The sequence below is a fragment of the Rhineura floridana genome, chromosome 10, assembly GCF_030035675.1.
Source record: "Rhineura floridana isolate rRhiFlo1 chromosome 10, rRhiFlo1.hap2, whole genome shotgun sequence".
Classification (NCBI taxonomy): Eukaryota; Metazoa; Chordata; class Lepidosauria; order Squamata; family Rhineuridae; genus Rhineura; species Rhineura floridana.
The window spans coordinates 14571923-14589594 of NC_084489.1; the positions used below are offsets into that span (position 1 = coordinate 14571923).

A 17672-nucleotide genomic window follows, 5' to 3' on the forward strand; every position below is an offset into this window, starting at 1 on the left:
TAAAGTGAAGCACCGTAAAGCGGAGCCCTACTGTACTAACGAAATTTTAATGAGACATCTCCCAAAGGCAGGGACAGTGCTTTACTAGGAATGGGTACTAGAAAACAGGGACTGCCCTGATAAACAGAGACAGCTGGAGTGTATAGAATGATATAGTATAAGCCAATCTGGAAAAAAATAGCATTTCCCAGTTGCTATCTGTATTTCCCCCATACTGTACTTTAATTGTAAGAGAGATTTTGCAGCCACCTCAAATACTGAAGATTCTTCTCCTTTGTATGATTTCTGACTTCCAGGTGAATTAAAGGATGATAATAAGAAGTCAGACAAGAAAGATCAGGGAAATGAATTAAAGAAACCAGAGGGTAAGGAACCTGTTTTGTCTTGTGTGTCTTTATCACGTGTGTGGCCTAGGCAGTTACTACCTGGCATATGAAATGTTCTACATGAGCCAGCCAGGAACAAAAACAAAGATCACTGTTATGTAAATCCAAGGGCCGCTTCTGCAGAACATCTCTTGTAAGTTTCTCCCCCATTGAAATTGTCAAGGACATGCAAACCATGTGAAAACTGAAGCTATTTCTATTTTTCATCTGAGTCCTGAATTCAGAGTAGTGCTTCAGGGAGCTGATTTAGAAACACCAAATGATGCCCTAGAATAGAAAGGGAGGTGGGGGCGACAAACCTTTTGAGCTTTGTACAGTGTTTTGTGTTCTGGACTTGGATGAAAAACATATTCTGGTAAATTACGTTTATTTCAATAATAAAACATCCAAAACGACACAGATAATCCAAGTCAGTTCTAGCTACTCCCCTCCCCCCACCCTTTTTAATAATGTCAGCACTCTTATCAATGTCTTGACATTTGTGGAACTTGGGAAGTGTAACACATGGATACATATTTGGGAGAAACAGTGAAACATCTAAGCCTGATTCCATAGCTTTGCTCTGTACACAGATGCTCTCAGAAAATAAAACATGTGCTACCCTTTCTGTGCAAGCACCTTCTTTTAAACGTAACATGTCAAGTGGCCACCAATAAAATAAAATGATCTCATTTTACAAATTATATCCCTGGGAATTAATTGTAGTGCTTTTCATAATTTTAATTTTATAGATAGATAGATAGTTTATTACGACCATATGGTCAGCAAAGAAACATTATAAAACAACATATTTTAACAACAACATAGTCCAATAATATTGGGTACAAAGTTTAGTAGATTATACATATACAATTTTAATTTTAAAATAGTTAGCTTCTTCAGTACAATATTTCATTAGACATTAAGTTCCACGCCACTGATTTCAAATTCAGTCCATTTACCAGTATCTCATATTCTGTACCATTGACCACACATTGGTTGATATGAAATAGTAAAATCCAATGTAGTGGTTATGCACTGAAGCTGGATATATGGATGAACTCTCTAAGTTGGGAATAGGGGACACCTATGATCAGATACTCTGTGATAATGGATTAGCACTGGTAGTATTTATGCTTCTTTTTCATTCAAAAAACATCGAAGAGCTCATTCACAGAACCATATGAGATTGTGAAAGCTGTAGGTTTTTAAACCAGCTTTTAGCCACTCTGATGTGATGTGGGCTGTGCCAGTTGTGTGCGAGCTGCTTGCTGCTGCCATGAGCTGGGCTGAGCCTCAGTCAGTGACTGCATGGGCGCAAACGGTTATGTGGATTAACCCCAGAGGGTATCCTTGGAGTGTGGTATATCATATGCAAGTGGGGGGAAAGGACGTGCAAGTGATTTGCACTCCCCATTTTGCACTTTCAGTCTAAAGCAGAAATTCACACATCTTCCCAATGGTGAGATATTGTACATGAGCACTGCCCTCTTCTGCATATCACTGTGAGATGAGTGAGTTCCTTTTTTTATAGGTAGGGAAAATAGGAAGCATAAATCCATCATGCATCATCTCTCCTGCAGCTTCTTTGTAATGTACTATCCATAGCAGCAGTTGCTCTTGCTTTTGTTGTGTGTATTTTACAAGGCCAAACTAGATGTGACACCTTTTACTCAATTGATAAAAGCAGGAGCATGGTGGGGATCTGGATCAGGAGGGTGACTTTAACCATTTGTCTTTGTTGCACTCCCAATCTGCATCATCCCCCTTGGGATTACTATTTGGATAGCTCCCATTGGAGCCATAGGAACTTTCCTCTCAGTGCAGTCATGGAGGCTCCCAATATGGATTGAGACCATAGGCAACACAGTGTTAAATCCACCCTCCCTCCGCCAGGGTCCTGATCCATCACCCCATCTGTGTTTTTTTAAAATAAATAATCATCCAATTGCTAATTTTGTGAATGGCATCATGTCTAGTATGACCCTTAGTTTCACAAGAGAGTAACTATTTTAGACGTACTACAGTATGCCATGGTATATCTGTGGAATAATACTGGTTGTAAATAAACTCCACGGGAGTGCCAATGTGTGCTATGTGTATGCTATGCTACATCTGCAGCATTTGAATGTCTTTAAGCATAGGAGGAGAAGGGATTGAAACCCAGTCTGCTAAAGGGTTGATTTGGAACTTTCTATCTGGCCCATAGTGCTCTTGCTGCAGGGCAGATGTTTGTGGCCACTCTTGCTAACTGTGAGTAGCCCTTACAATTAAGGAACCAACCAAGTGGATCTAGGATGTCTTCCTTGCTTCCAAGTAAAGTTGTGGTCTATGTTGTGATCCATTTAGTATGTTATGCATGTGATTACTTTATTAGGAATTTTAATAAATATTTATTGCACATAAAATAACTGCTAACTAGGGATGGAAAGATCCGTCAATTTCTGTTCTCCCAGTTTCTTATTGTTGTAGTCTTAAATCCAGAGCTTGGAAAATTTACTTTTTTGAACTACAACTCCCATCAGCCTCAGCCAGCATGGCCATTGGATTGGGCTGATGGGAGTTGTAGTTCAAAAAAGTAAATTTTCCAAGCTCTGCTTAAATCTAGTTCTCCACATTTCTGCAGCAATTTGCAGTTTAAACCTCATGAAAATTCTCTAGCATTTTAGTGCAAATTTCTCCTAATTAACACATTTTGTGTGCAGTTTTGACTAATGACTAATGCAAACGGCTTTTCCTGATATAATGCATTTTTTTTTGTAATTTACACGAATATATTCATTTTTATGCACATCTTGTCGCAATATATGCATTTTTGTAAACATTGGTTGGAGAATTGCATAGCAAAATTCAGACCAGTGTGAATTTCAGAGAATGGCTGTATTTTGGTTTTGATGTTGCTTCTGGCGGTGTGAGTTTGATAGATTTGGCTTTAAATGCAAACTGAATCAAATCTCCCCCATCCCTACTGCTAACTATTGAGTATCCTCTACTCAGGAAAATAAATAGGCATTAAATATTTGTAAAAACCTCCTGTTTCTGTTCCATATGCAGGGCTGGCGCCAGACTGCAGCTGGCCCTCGAACGCAGTGGCAGTGGCAAAGTGGCAGCACTGTTGCTGCTGCCGGGCACTTAAACAGGCCCAGCCACATTAGCACTCTGTGCGCACATGCTTGCCATCACCCAAGATGGTGGTGGGAACATGTTGACGCCCCTGCTGCCATCTTGGGTGATGTTACGCATGTGTGTGCATTGCACTGACACAGTGATGTGGAAAGTGATGCAGCCAGCTGGCACCAGCCGTGGGGCAGGTGTTGGCTAGGAAGGGGGCTCCTGCTCTGCAATCTGCACCAGCACTGGGTCAGGGCACACACTCTGCAAACCAATGCTAGCCACCCAGTCCCATCTGCAGGAGCCTCTGTCAGCCACAGGGGCCCTTGGCCAGTGCACAGCCTGGCTGCCTGCTGGCCTCTCTATGTGCTTTGTTGCAGTTGTAGACTTAAGGTTTTTTTGCTGCTGTTGAATTAGTATCCAAGGCAGGATTACTAAAGTAAAAAATGAGAATGATAACATTTACACCTTTTGAAACACTGGAGATGAGTTCTTTAATCTCTGGTTCATTTTAATGAATTCCACAGTTAATACAGTGGACAATAGCAATGTTGTGAATTGCCTGTCACTGTAATTACCAACAGTACCTGGACTCATCACTCCAAGTCATGGTGGTCAATTTAAAGTGTCAGCTGCCCAGTAACTGTGGGCTCTGGGAAATGTTCCAGAGCAGGGTGTTAGCACTGGTGGGCCTTGCCAAGATGTTGGGACTTCAGCAGTTCAGAGTATTCTGTACTGTATGATGTATGGAATTGTAGTTATGTGCTCATGGATGACAAAGAAGTTAACAGGGAGTAGTAACAAAGATAAGGAGGCAGAAGAGAAAATATCCTCTTAAAGGTTTCCAATTACATATGTGTAAACAGAAGTTTCAGTGGTTCATTATTGGAATGAAAGCACAATTGGCTTTCAACCGGGGGTCGCCAGCATTGACTCAGAGAGGATTAACCTTCTAGTCCTCAGTGTCCAGATTAGGTAATTTCCCAATTCCCATGTTCTGGAGCAACAAAACACAGCAACTGGAACACATGAATATCATAAGTAAGCAATGCTCCCATCTAGTGGCCAAAACGTATTTTACAAACTAGATTTGTGCCTTGATTCTTCATTGCAAAAGTGGAATCTGAACCTTCTGGGCTTTACCAGTTCCTCTCTTTTCCATGCACTTCCAAACACCTATAGTATCAGCAAAAGGTCACTGACTCACCACCTTTTAGTCTTGCATGCCTCTGCTAGTCCTTCGTTGGTATGTAAAAGCTGTAGGCCAAATAATAATTATTTTTTGTTTGTGCAGAACATATTTCTCAAGAGAGCTTTTCATGCACTTGCTGATGCAACATTGTTAAGAAGTATATTAATACATTCTATTTTAACAGAGATTCCAGCAGCGAGGTTAATAAAAAGTTCTTTTTTCCTATAATTAAAAAAAAAGGATTTCCATGGGTGTTTCAAGATTGCAATTATATGAAAATAATTAAAAGAAAAACAGGTCAAGAGCAATTTACATATGCACTCTGTGTATGAGCAGATACTGTGCATCATTTTCTCTAGTAATGGTACATCCCATTCAGAGTATTCTGTACTGTATGATGTATGGAAGGGAAAATAAAGGGAAGGTTTTATGCCTGGTGCCTCCAGAAAGTGATGATGCTAAAATTCCTGTCCTCTCTGCCAAGCCATTCCCACCACAACTTCCTGCAGTTCTGCCTACCCAAAGCTTCTGATGCTGCACCACATGTCATTCCCTCTTCTAAACAGCTATCAAAAGGTACAGGAACCCTGTCCTCTTTTGCGTTGGGCCACCCTACAGAAGAAGGATGGAGGGCTCCAGCTTTCTCTGCCAGCCCTCTCATTAGCCTGCATGCAATTTCTTGTTGCCTACAGCTACCAGGCTAGTGCTTAAATATAAGACTGATGTATCACGCTAAAATAAAGATCCCATCAAGGAATTCTTAAAATTCAAATAAGTGACCTTCTGTTCTTGTGGCAGTTCAGTCCATTTCAGCACGTGAGGAAGTTAATTCTAGTCTACAAGTTCCCTCACTTAAAATAATCGAACTGCTCTCTGGACCATCCTTCTGAAAATTGGATGCCCTGATAAATTTGTGAAGATTTTGCGACTCCTCCATGGCAACATGACGGCAACAATTTTGGATAACAATGGCTCTCAAAGTGATCCATTCAAAGAGGGATCAGACGTCAAAACAGGGATGTGTCATTGCTCCGACCTTATTTGCTATTTTCATCACCATGATTCTACACCTTGTTGAGGGGAAACTTCCCACTGGCGTGGAAATTACATATCGAACAGATGGAAAAGTTTTTAACCTCAGTAGGCTGAAAGCAAAAAGTAAGGTAATTACAACCTCTGTCATAGAACTTCAATATGCCGATGATAATGTAGTCTCCGCACATTCAGAGGAAGATCTTCAAATTATCCTAAATGTCTTTGCAGAAGCATATGAAAAGCTTAGCCTCTCGCTTAAAATCAAAAAACCCAAAGTGCTTCATCAGCAAGTGTGAACCAATCCCTCTGTAGCACCATCAATCCAGCTTAATGGTGCGACGTTGGAGAATGTCGATCACTTTTCTTATCTTGGCAGCCATCTCTCTGTAAAAGCTGACATAGACGCTGAATTTCAGCATCGTCTGAGCTCTGCGAGTGCCACATTCTCCCGAATGAAGCGTAGACTGTACGAGGATCGGGATATTCACAGGGAGACCAAAATGCTTATTTACAAAGCCATTGTACTACCGACCTTACTGTACGCCTGTGAAACATTGACCATCTATAAATGCCACTCCCAACTTCTTGAAAGATTCCACCAATGCTGCCTCCGGAAAATTCTGCAAATTACTTGGGAAGATAGGCAGACTAATGTTAGTGTATAGGAAGAAGCAAAGACCACCAGTGTTGAAACAATGATCCTCCAACATCAACTTCGCTGGACTGGCCATGTTATTCCAATGCCTGATCACCGTCTTCCAAAGCAGCTACTTTACTTAAGGATGGAAAATGGAATATTGGTGGACAGCAAAAGAGGTTTAAAGATGTTCTCAAAGCTAATCTAAAAAAATGTAACATGAGCATCGAGAACTGGGAAGCCTTGGCCCGTGAGCATCCCGATTGGAGGTCTGCCATTATCAAAGGTGCTATGGACTTTGAAGAAGCACGAGTACTGGGCGAAAGGGACAAACGAGCTAAGCGGAAGGCATGTCTCCAGGCTGTCTTGCCAAAAGGACATCCCATTGTATTGCCTGAGGAAGTGGCAGGCCCTGAAAATCTTGGAGCTTTCACTTGGATTTGCCAGCATCTCCTGCAAGACGTTTTGCAGGTTAGCTAGCTTGTCAGGGGGGAGACTAGAGGTGGCTGCGATGGAGTCCAGCTGAATGCCTATGTGAGTATGGATTTGGGCCCTTCTGTTTTGTCAGGAGCCAGGGGGACCCCGAGGTGATCAGCCAGCCTCTGGAACATACCCGGTAGTTCATAGCACTCCTCAGTACCTGAAGACCCTGCAAATAGAAAATCATCCAGGTGGTGGGTGACCTGGCAGCTCCCTGATTCCTGGAAAACAACCCATTCCAGGAAAGTGCTGAAGAATTCAAATGTTGCACAGGCAATGGAACAATCCATGGTCATAGCCTTGTCTACATACCAGCATTCACCAAACTAGAACCCAAGGAAGCTAATATCCTGGGGGTGTACCAGAAGGAAGCATCTGGAAGCCGCCTTGAGTTCCAGTTTGGAAAAAGGGCGGGGTATTATTATTATTATTATTAATAATATTAATAATAATAATAAGGAGGAGGAGGAGGAGGAGGAGGAGGCCAATTGAATATCATACTTGGCCATGAGTGCCCCAGGCCTGCATTCCCTCAGCATCTGCACTGCCTGGTCAAAAGATGCATAGCATACTGAACGTAACTCAGGTGGAATTGACTCATGGGCTGAGGCATCCCTCAGGAAAAACAGATTATGGATGAGTCGGAAATCCCCTTGTGTCGTCTTGGGGACCACACTCCATGGGGAGACTTGGAGGTCCTCTAAAGGAGGTGAAGTGAAGGGGCCTGCCACTCTACCTACTGCACATTCCTTTGTGATTTTGTTGGCCATGATTTTGGGAATTTGAGGACAGATTTATGATTGGGAGCCATAGTAGCACCCTGGAAACCAGAGGCTGGAATGTGGAAACCTTGTGTAAATCCCTCCCGGATGTCACATGCCACCTCACGATCTGGGTAACTCTCAAGGTAGGGACGGAGAGCTGAGGGGCAAACGGGGGTAGTGGCCAAAGCCAAGGAGCCAATCCCCTGGTTCAGTTATCCATTACTTGGAAGGGGGAAGTGTGGGGTTGGAGGTGACCCTCTTATTCCCGGCAGCGGGTTGGTGAAAGCTATGAAAGGGGCCCTGTTCTGCCACAGGGCTGGGGCATGATATCCTGGCATGTGGCCCCGAGCAGGATTTGCAGTCATGAGCATAACTGCATCTGGACCTGTTGCATCTGCCCTGGCTGAATTCCCAACATCTTTTCTTGGACCATTCCCTTCGGGGAAGTCAGGGACCTTTCTTAGCTTCACTTGAGTTAGGCCTCCCCCTGCTAACCTCCTGTATCCATAGTTTGATGTAAATCAAATCCCATCACATGCTCTTATTGCTGGCTACTTTGCGACAGAATTTCTTATCGTAGGTGATCACCGGCCTTAGCCCTGGCCATATAAACAGAACTCATATGGTTGGATAGGTGCCAGCCTCACACAGCGTAGGCTGCCTGTACAACCCCCATGAAAATTAGGTGTCCCTGTGCCCAAGTGTTGAAAGTTCTCTCAACATGTATCCTATGTCCCCTTTTGTGCTTGGAGTCAGAGTGATCCTCCTCCTCAGAACTAAGGAGGGGGGAAACATCCACAGAGTGGCCGTCCAGGATCTTTTTCCTGACTCTGCGGGAAGATGTTCACCTGGGGGGGTTGTCCCCATCCTTAACTGGTGGACAATGCATCCCTTGGGATGGAGTGTCCACATTATTTATTTATATATTATTTAATTTATATCCCTCCCTTCCAGAAGGAGCCCAGGGTGGCAAACAAAGCGCTAAAAACACTTTAAAATATCATAAAAACAGATCTCAAAATACATTAAAACAAAACAGCGTCAAAAACATTTTTTTTAAAAAAAAAACCCAACAACTTTAAAACCTTCCCTGGGGAGGCTGTTGTTCTAGTCAGTTTCTTACATCTGCTCCATGCCCACTCCGGGAGCCCTGGGATAGAACCTCTGGATTTCTAGTATATAAGTCCCTTGTGTGGTGCATCCTCACCCAAGAAGTCGACTCACCTGATGATCCCTCAGTGTCAGATTCTGACCTGTCCCTGTAGCCTCTCCTATAGCAATGGGGACTGGATTGGGATGAGGATCTGCGCTGTCCTGGCTCCTTCAGAGTTGACCCTGGTGTTTCTGAGATATGGGGGGGTGGCTGACGCCTGCTGCCCTGCCCTGGTCACCCCATTGGATTCCCCACCCCCTCTGGGAGGTGGCTGATGTTGACAGCTCTTCGCCTGCAACTGCATCGCTACCTCCCTCATCCTCCGCATAGCCTGCCAGAGGGCTGCACTGTCTAGCATGCCATCTGGTGCCTACCACTCCTGCCCCCAACACCCTTCTTACGCAGAGGTGAGAGGGAAGGCTTGCGGGCTGCAGTGGCGTATTTATTGGGGGGGGGCATGGCAGCTGAAAGAGAACTGCAGGACTAAGATGTTAATTCAGGGCAAGAGCTGAGATACCTGGCGCTCTGAGGCAGCACTCGGCTTTAGTACTGACATTAGCCCAGCGCTCATGATATTGTGAATAGACACAGAGTTGGGAGGGGTCTTTACAGCCAGTGAATCCAACCCCCTGCTCAGTGCAGGAATCCATGTAAAGTTATACCAATACATGTAATAGGGCATTTTCTATTGTGGCCCCCACCCTCTGGAATTCCCTTCCTTTTGATCTCCGACATGCCCCCTCCCTGATGGGTTTTCGCCAAGCCTTAAAAACCTGGCTATTCAGGCGGGCCTATGGGATTGGGGAGGATTAATTTTATAAGGTTTTAAATAGAAATTGGTTTTAAATTGATTATGATTGTGTTTGCTTGTATATTATATTGTGTATTATGTATTGCTCTCTATTATTGTAAGTCGCCTAGAGTGTCCACTAACCTGGACAGATAGGCGACCAACAAATAAAATTTATTATTATTATTATTATAGCATCATCATCATCATAGCAGCCATGTTGCTGTAGCTCAGGACAGAGGAAACTACCAGTGCCTTCCCGTGTATGATGATGATGATGAGATACTGATAAAAATAATGTGGCTCAGGACCCCAGTACCTAGAATTCTTAGTGCTACCACCCTTCTGATAACAATCACAGCCACAACCACCATAACAACAACAAAATTACCAATAGTAGTAGTGGTAGTAATTTTAGTAGTTGTTGTAAGGCACTTTATCTGTCTTGCACAAAGTTAGCCCAAAATGGAGAAACCCTGCAAGGTCTGTCCTGTGCAGGCTGGTGGCTAGCGTGTGGCCGAAGAAGGAGAGGTCCTGACCACTTAAAGTGGCTCTTTTTTATTACTATTGTTATTGTATTTTTGAATGGGCCATTGCCTACCCATATGCTCAAGGGGGAAGCCCTCTCTTCTCTGCCTGAAGAGCGTTTTGGAACCTTCCGCATGTAAAGGATGCTCCAGGTAAAGCTCAAGGGGGAGGCGAGGGTAGCTGCCTAAAAGGAGGGGGGATTAGGTGCTGGATCGCTGCTTCCCCCCCCCCGTGCTCCAAGGAAAGAGAGGGGTGATAGCAGCCCAATCCCCAGGTTCGGGATGAAGTTCCATAGCGACCCCCACCTTGCCTACAAATGGGATAAGCCAGCCATTCCCTAGCTCTTCCCCTGGGTGCCAGCTCCTGGAGGGAAGGACCCATGGAGCGACTTTAACCCTTTACCGTACTGACCTTGCTCTCCACATGACTCTCCAACAGTCTGGTCCAGCAATGTCCTTCCCCTAAAGCCGGCTCTCAGCAGACTGGGGCCTTTAAAGATCTGGGCCTGGCTCTGCCCTTTGGCTGCTTTTGCGAGACTGCCCAGGATTGCGGGTGATCTTGCAAAAACTGGGCCATGGATGGGAGGATACTAACTTCTCCCTCCCGTCGCTGCCTGGGGCGCACTCCACCCCACAATTAGCACCCCATGCCAATGCTCGAGGCTTGACTTCATTCAGAAGTGATTCAATCAGAAATCTGCAGTTTAATCAGAAGATAGTTGAAATCAATGCTGATTGATTGATATTGCACTTTTTCAATCAGAAGAGAAAGTGACCCACCAGCAGCACCCCAGCCCTATCAGCAGGATGCTGGCAGCAGTGGGGGGCTCAGCCAGTATAGAACCAGTGCTCCAAGATTCAGCGGGGCACCATGGAGTGCCCAACTTGGCAGCTGCTACTGGCAGTGGGAGCTTAAATGGCAGCTCTGATTGGGAAGGGGCATAATTGTTCCAGGGGTTTGAGTGCCAGGGGCTCTAGCAAGCAGCAGGAGGAGGCAGGACATTCATTCCATTGCTCTTCCCAATCCTCTGCCTGAACAAGTATCTCATTGTGGCTCATTGCAGGGCCAGACTTGCTCATCTGTCAGCAGAATTACCCACATGATTAACAATGAAATCCTATGCACAATCCTATGCATATTTGCTCAGAGTGAAGTAAGTCCCACGGCACTCAGTGGGGTTTCATAAGGAAATCGTCATGTGGGAATTTTTCATGAATAGCCTCAACTTGATAATGACAAGCAAACAAGCAACTTGTCGTTTTGTCACATTGGAGTGCCTTCACACAACTATTTTATTACATGAAAATATAGAGACTTGCAGTCCAAGGCTCACCCTGTCATTCGGCATACTGAGGCAGCTGTTTCATGATACAGATTTTGGGCAGCAGGTTGTACAATATTTATTGTACCTTTACTGTGGATTTTCTACTTCAGACTCCGCTATTTCTTCCTCCTCAGATATAGGGCCCATCCATACCTCCGCGGTTCCATATTTGGTTGGTGGCCTCAAGATCCATACATGTCCTATTTGTGGTCAGATTATTGTGAAAACCCGATTATCAAACCTTCATATCAAACCTTTTGTCAAGATTGCTTTAGCATTGGCCACTCCCCTAAGTCCACCCCTTTTCAGTGATTGGTTGTCTGCTTTTCGTGCACTTTTTTGGAAGAGTGCAGAAACGTATACCTTGTTTTTAAATTCCCAAAGATGTGCAGGTTTGTGAATGTGCTATTGGGTGGGAAGGAGACAAGGGGCTTGGCATATGATGGAGAAATGCCCATGGACTTTCTGTTGCAGAAAAGTCCATGGCGTTGAGTCCGAGCACGTGGACGTTAATGCAATTGATTATCGGCTTAGGAAAGCATATCGGTTTTTTAGATTTCTAATGCAAATTTGTAAACATGAAAATCCTTAGTAGCTTGCAACGTCATATGGGTGATGGTGAATTAATGAGGACACGAAGCTATAACATTGCAGATTATACAGCTATACAGACGGGCCCATAATTATGTTTCTCAGGCCTTCACAATTGTCTAGAGCAAGATTTTGCTTGACTTTCATTATTTTAGTACTGGGTAGCACCTAAGGTTTCTTCTTCTTCCAATTAAACTCCTGCAGATTGCTGATTATGATAGAGACATTCTGTCTCTTTAATAAACACAGCTTATTACTGTGCTGATGTGTAGATGATTAATCAGTTTTTAAGTATCCTTCGTTGATAGGTAACTGGAACAATAAACCATGTCTTATTAAGCTGCAATGCATGTTGGCACAGACACATCTTGTTTGGCAAGAGATCTTGCTGACCGACTATAGCTTTGAATATGCACAAGTATCAGTGGTGGACAAATTCCTCTCAGCTTGATTTGGAAACAGCTCAGTAATTACTGGAAATGTTGCCAAGACTTTTATTGTCAAGATTGGAAATATGAGTCTTGGGGGCTTGAAATGCTTGCCTTGAGTACAAGGTGGGCATTACAACCCCTGAATTCATCTCTGTTTGGATTTTAATGTGAGAGACTAAAGAGGTCTACTCCCATTTTACAGTTGTTTACATGAGGCTAAAATACAGATGACTTACCAGATGGCCGTACAGATAACATGTGACTTGGTCAGTGTTTGAATCTAGGTCTCCCCAGTTCAGGTCAAGCAGTTACTTTGCTGGATCACTCTAGTGTGCTCTTGCTATTTCAGATTAACACATTTTAAGGCATGTTAATGTTTGTGAAAGGGTTTTTAGACATGAGTCCATCTTGAAGCAGGAATGATGTCTGGCATAAAGTAGGAATGATGTCTGGCATGATGATAAATGCCCAAAGCTTGGAAGTAACTAGTTACAAGTAACAAATTACTTGTAATTCATTACTTTTTTGAGTAACGAGTGGGTAATTCCTTTACATTCTGATTGTAATAGAACTAGGAGTAATTTTACTACTTTTATGGCGTAATTGTAACGTTTCCAGAATTACTTTTGGGCATTACTTGGGGGGGGAGCAGGGGAAGTCTTCTGCTCCTCTGATTTGGGGATGAAAATCATGTGCCTCAAACTGGGCTTCTGTGCAGTGTCGCTCTTTCCTCATGCTCTGTGGATGGGTAGGAGGCGACGAGGGAAGAGGTGGAGAGTGAGATGGGGTGGAGTGGAGAAAACAATTATTTAAAAAAACAGACAGTGGTGGTGAAGAATGGAGTGGAGGGGAAAAGATCCGGAGGTCAAGAACATGGATAAAGGAGGAGAAGGAGGCAGCAGCAGAATGGAGAAAAAGAACTGTGGAGATGGAAGATGACAGTGTGTGTGTGTGTGTGTGTGTGTGTGTGTGTGTGTGTGTGTGTGTGTGTGTGTGTGTGTGTGTGAGAGAGAGAGAGAGAGAGAGAGAGAGAGAGAGAGAGAGAGAGAGAATACTGTGTTTGCACTTGGCACACAAAGTGGCCTCCACCACCCTGTCTGGCTACTGTGCTGCATTTGCAGTATTTTAACTTTTTTGCATCTGAGGGGAAAATGTTTGCTTGAGTGAGTGTCCCTTAGTTGGTGGCAGGGCAGGGTCTGGGAGGTGGTTAAGTGAGAGAGATTATGCTGGCTGGCTGAGTGGAGGGGGTTGCACTTGGTTTGGCATGCAAAGATCTGAGCAGTGGCCTCAGCCTCCCTCCCCACCACCCTTACCAGCGGAGAGACCACCATTGCTATCTTATGGATAAAAATAATTATTCTACTACCTCTGTATGTGTTTGTTTATTTTTAATGTTGTTTTAGGCTACTTAGATGTGTAGCAGCCAAGGCCAGCACCTTGTAGGTGTTTTTTTTAAAGTAACTGAAATGTAATTGTAGTGATTACTTTGGAGGAAAAGTAAAGTAATCAGCTACTTTCAGAGCAATTGTAATTGTAACGGTAATTACTACTTTTTTGGGCCATGTAACTGTAACTGTAATTTATTACTTTTTAAAAGTAATCTTCCAAGCTCTGTAAATGCCCAGTTAGTGCGGAAGGAGGACAAGCTTATTTCTTCCATGTATTCTGCACCATAGTGGTTTTCAATGGTGAGGAATTATGTATCCCCACATCTAGTAGCTATGGAGGACAAGTGAGACTCTCAACTGAGCATTGCATTGATGGAATGCTCTTAGTGGGAAATAATTCAAAGTCTCTCTTTATATGTTTAGTGTTAGGTTCCCAGCAGATGTTGTCAGTCATTCGCATTTTGTAGTGTTTCCTGCATGCAGATTTCCTTTCTGATCCCCACTGGGATACTGACTGGAATACATCCAAGAACTTGCTTATATCAGTAAGCAAAGTTAGGTGGACTGAACATGCCAATAAATAAAAGAAATGTGAATGCACCGAATAGAGAGAATTGCCCAATGCACATATACAAGTAATCACATGTATTTAATCTGAAAGCTGCCCTGAGGACACTTTGAGGCCTGAGAAGTGCAGCAGAAATTTTATGAAACATGTATGAGCATTTCATATAGCAGCTGAACAGGGCTTTTTTGTCAAGCCCTTTTGCAAATCCATTTATATTCCTGGCCATTATATTGTAACATCCAGTTACAATATATTCTAAGTTTTGTGTGTGTGTGTGTGTGCGCAACGTTTTATTAGTGCTAAATAAAAATAACCCCCCTCCCTTCGCTACAAATTTGGTGCAAACAATTTTGGGTTGTTAGGAGAGAGGGGAGAGCGAAGTTCCTGTCCCCCAACTGATGTTGAAAATTCTCACTTGAGAAACTTTGGCTGAAGACTCCTTTGAATCTATTTTGTTTTGCCATTTGTGTGTTAATTTCTTTTTAGTGCTTTTTATTGTACAGATATTTCTAGGGAGTTGGCTTCTAGGATGTAAGTAGAATCAAGGGTATTTTTTTTTTCAGTCAAGCAAGTAGCATTTCAGAAGAGGATCAGATCAGATATTGTTTGTTCCCGAAGTGCCAAGGCTGGCTGGAATCCCTGTGCTTAACTAATGGGACTGTCCACATTTTCAGAGCTCCTCACATTGTATCTGATGCAGCTTTGAAGAGTGTTTATTTTTTTTATTTTTTTTGCAAAAGCATAGGGTACTTCTGTGTGAGGGAAGAGTCAGACTGAAGTCCACAGCTAGCCCTTTGAATCCTGTGCCAGTTGTTTGGTGCCAAGGACCAGAACAAATGTAGCTTCCATTATTTCAGTCTTAGCGTAACAGTAGCCAATGGTGCTAGGAGAGGGGGACATTGTAACTCTTTCCCCTCCTGCTATTTACCTGATTCTTTAGGGAGGGAGCCATAGCTGAGTGGCTGAGCACATGCTTTGCATGAAGAAAGTCCCACATCTAATCCTTGGCATCTCAAGGTAGGACTAGGAAAGACTCCTGTTTGAAACCCCAGAGAGCTGCTGCTAGATAATGTCAAGGAAACTGAACTAAACAGGCTAAATAGTCTGAATCAGAATAAGGCAACTTCTTATGCCCCAATGTAAATGCCATCCCCTGGCAATTGTTACTCCACAGCAGAATACATACAGGCCCCGAGTGGCTTCAAATTAGTGGCAAAAATATCCGTTTATATTTTTTTTGTCAAAAGTTGTACACATCATAGACCTTGAAAAACTAAGAGACAGTGGGACTCGCAACAACCAGTTGTGGTGTGTAGCTCTTGTTCAGAGTTCCAGCCATAAACCTTTTCCTGGATACTCCATTCCATTCCCTCCTTCCCTGGTTTCCTGCCCCCTACAACAGACCATCTGCATTCTATGCTCACTGTACATGCTCATTCCTCATCAGCCTGGTTTCGGGTACCCTCCCGTTTAGGGTTTTTTTTCTAAAGCCTTTTTTGTACTTTTGCAAACCTTGGGGTTCCCACAAGCCTTCTGATACCTCCTTTTTGCACATTGATAGTGCCATTTTAGCAATGTAAGCAATGGCCCTTGAAGAATTTCCCTGTTAGAATACAGGATAGCGTGATATTGATATAGAATATTTTTTCCTTCCATTTTTTGCCACGTCTTGGTCAGTGGGGAGGAACATTGACAACTTTTTCTCTCTCTCTTTTTCTTCCAGATTCAGAAGAGTAAAAAAAAAAATCAAAATGACAGATATTGTAATCAAAAAGAGACTGCAAATTTCTTTCATCATGTTAGCTGATCTTCATTATTCTTCTCCTCCTCCTCCTCCTTCCACAAAGACCAGTTTCTGGGGAGGGTGTTATGCAGCTTTTCAAGCCACTGCTTTTTCCCCTCCTCTTATGGGCTGCTACATCACAGTTAAGGACTCTGCTGGGGACTTTCACTTTGGGATTTTTTGTGGGTTTTTTTCCATTTAACTGAAGGGTTTTTGGTTTTATTTTTTAAATGAAGCTTCCCTTTAGCAAAATGACTCTTTCTTCAGGACTTGCAGATCAAGCAAATGTGAGACCTTTGAGTCCCTGCTTGTGAAAAAGATTCTGACATGGTAAAGCAGAGAATTTGACACATCTGTGGAAAGAGGCTTGAAAAACCTGGTTGTTTCCATGGGTTATTTTAATGCACAACAAGAAAAGAAGAAGAAGTGTTTAATTGTCTATTTGAAGCCATGATTTAGAGCATTGGGTTTCTGAGGATATTTTTTTTTTAACAAAAAGAAATCTGGCTATTTTACAGATAAGCAAATTGCTGAATTCCTAGAGAGCTTTATAGTATTTTTCAAGAAACAAAGCAAAACAAATACATTTGATGGATTTATTTGCTGGATGTCTCTTTCATTTGTGTATCTTTGATTGTCCTCCATTTGATCCATCATTTTGTTGGCTTGGTATTGTAGCAAGAATGTCACTCAACCTCTGGATGAATGGGCCATTTCTGTTGTCTTTTGTAACAAGCACATATTTTTTAAAAAGGTGGATTTGCCCCTTAATTACTTATTGCTTCGTCTTTCGACCCTAATAACACTGTAGGGAAACATATCATTTTTTCCTTTGGAGCTTTATTGTTGAATGGACTGAAAAAAATTAATTGGCCAATATAGGCAAACAGGGTACAGTACAATGCAAATGCATTCCCATCAGTCTTATCTTGTGTTGCTTACCTGCATATCTGCCTACCAGTGAATAATAAGAGGGGCTGGTAATCTCAGCACTGTAAGGCTTGCAGGTGATACTGTCCCAATACTAAACTGCAGTACTAAATATCACTGCAGGGCCCACCATCCACCTGAGGCAATTGCTCTTTTCTCCTCCCTCCCCACCATGGTGCATGGTAAATGCCGTCAGACCTAAATCACCACCACTAGAATGCATATAGGCTGAAGCTATTCATTGTGATTGATAGCCTGGTACTATGCACGCTTCCTTAGAAATAAATCAAATCCTGATGAGTTCAATGAAACCTAGGATTGGTTTATCCAAAGTGTGGGGTACATGAAAAGCACTGAACCTCATTGACACTGAAATCCTATACCTATTTACCTGTAAGTAAGCTAAACTGAAGTCAGTGTGTACTCCTGAGTAGACTTGTATAGGACCGTGCTGTTCAAGGGTTCTTAACCCAAGCACCAGCCTTCTTCTCTGTAGTATTTGTATGCCAAAGTGACTTTCCTCTGGCCTATCCTTCACTGGCATATGATCGATGCACATGGAAGGAAGAGCACACTGGTTAAGAACTTTTAATATGAGATGT

General features: G+C 43.0%; 1 protein-coding gene across 4 annotated transcripts in view; it reads left to right on the plus strand.

The window, feature by feature from the left end:
• Window positions 1-17672, plus strand: part of PDE1C (phosphodiesterase 1C) — a 376890-nt gene that overhangs the window by 338381 nt on the left and 20837 nt on the right. For 2 of the 4 annotated variants that reach the window (XM_061586900.1, XM_061586902.1), the window contains one exon: window positions 297-365. The exons of 1 other annotated variant lie outside the window; for it this stretch is intronic. In XM_061586900.1, coding sequence (XP_061442884.1) covers window positions 297-365 — 69 coding nt within the window. Of the gene's footprint in view, window positions 1-296; window positions 366-16080; window positions 16725-17672 lie in introns of those variants that run through there. One more of the 4 variants, XM_061586901.1, reaches the window with a different exon arrangement.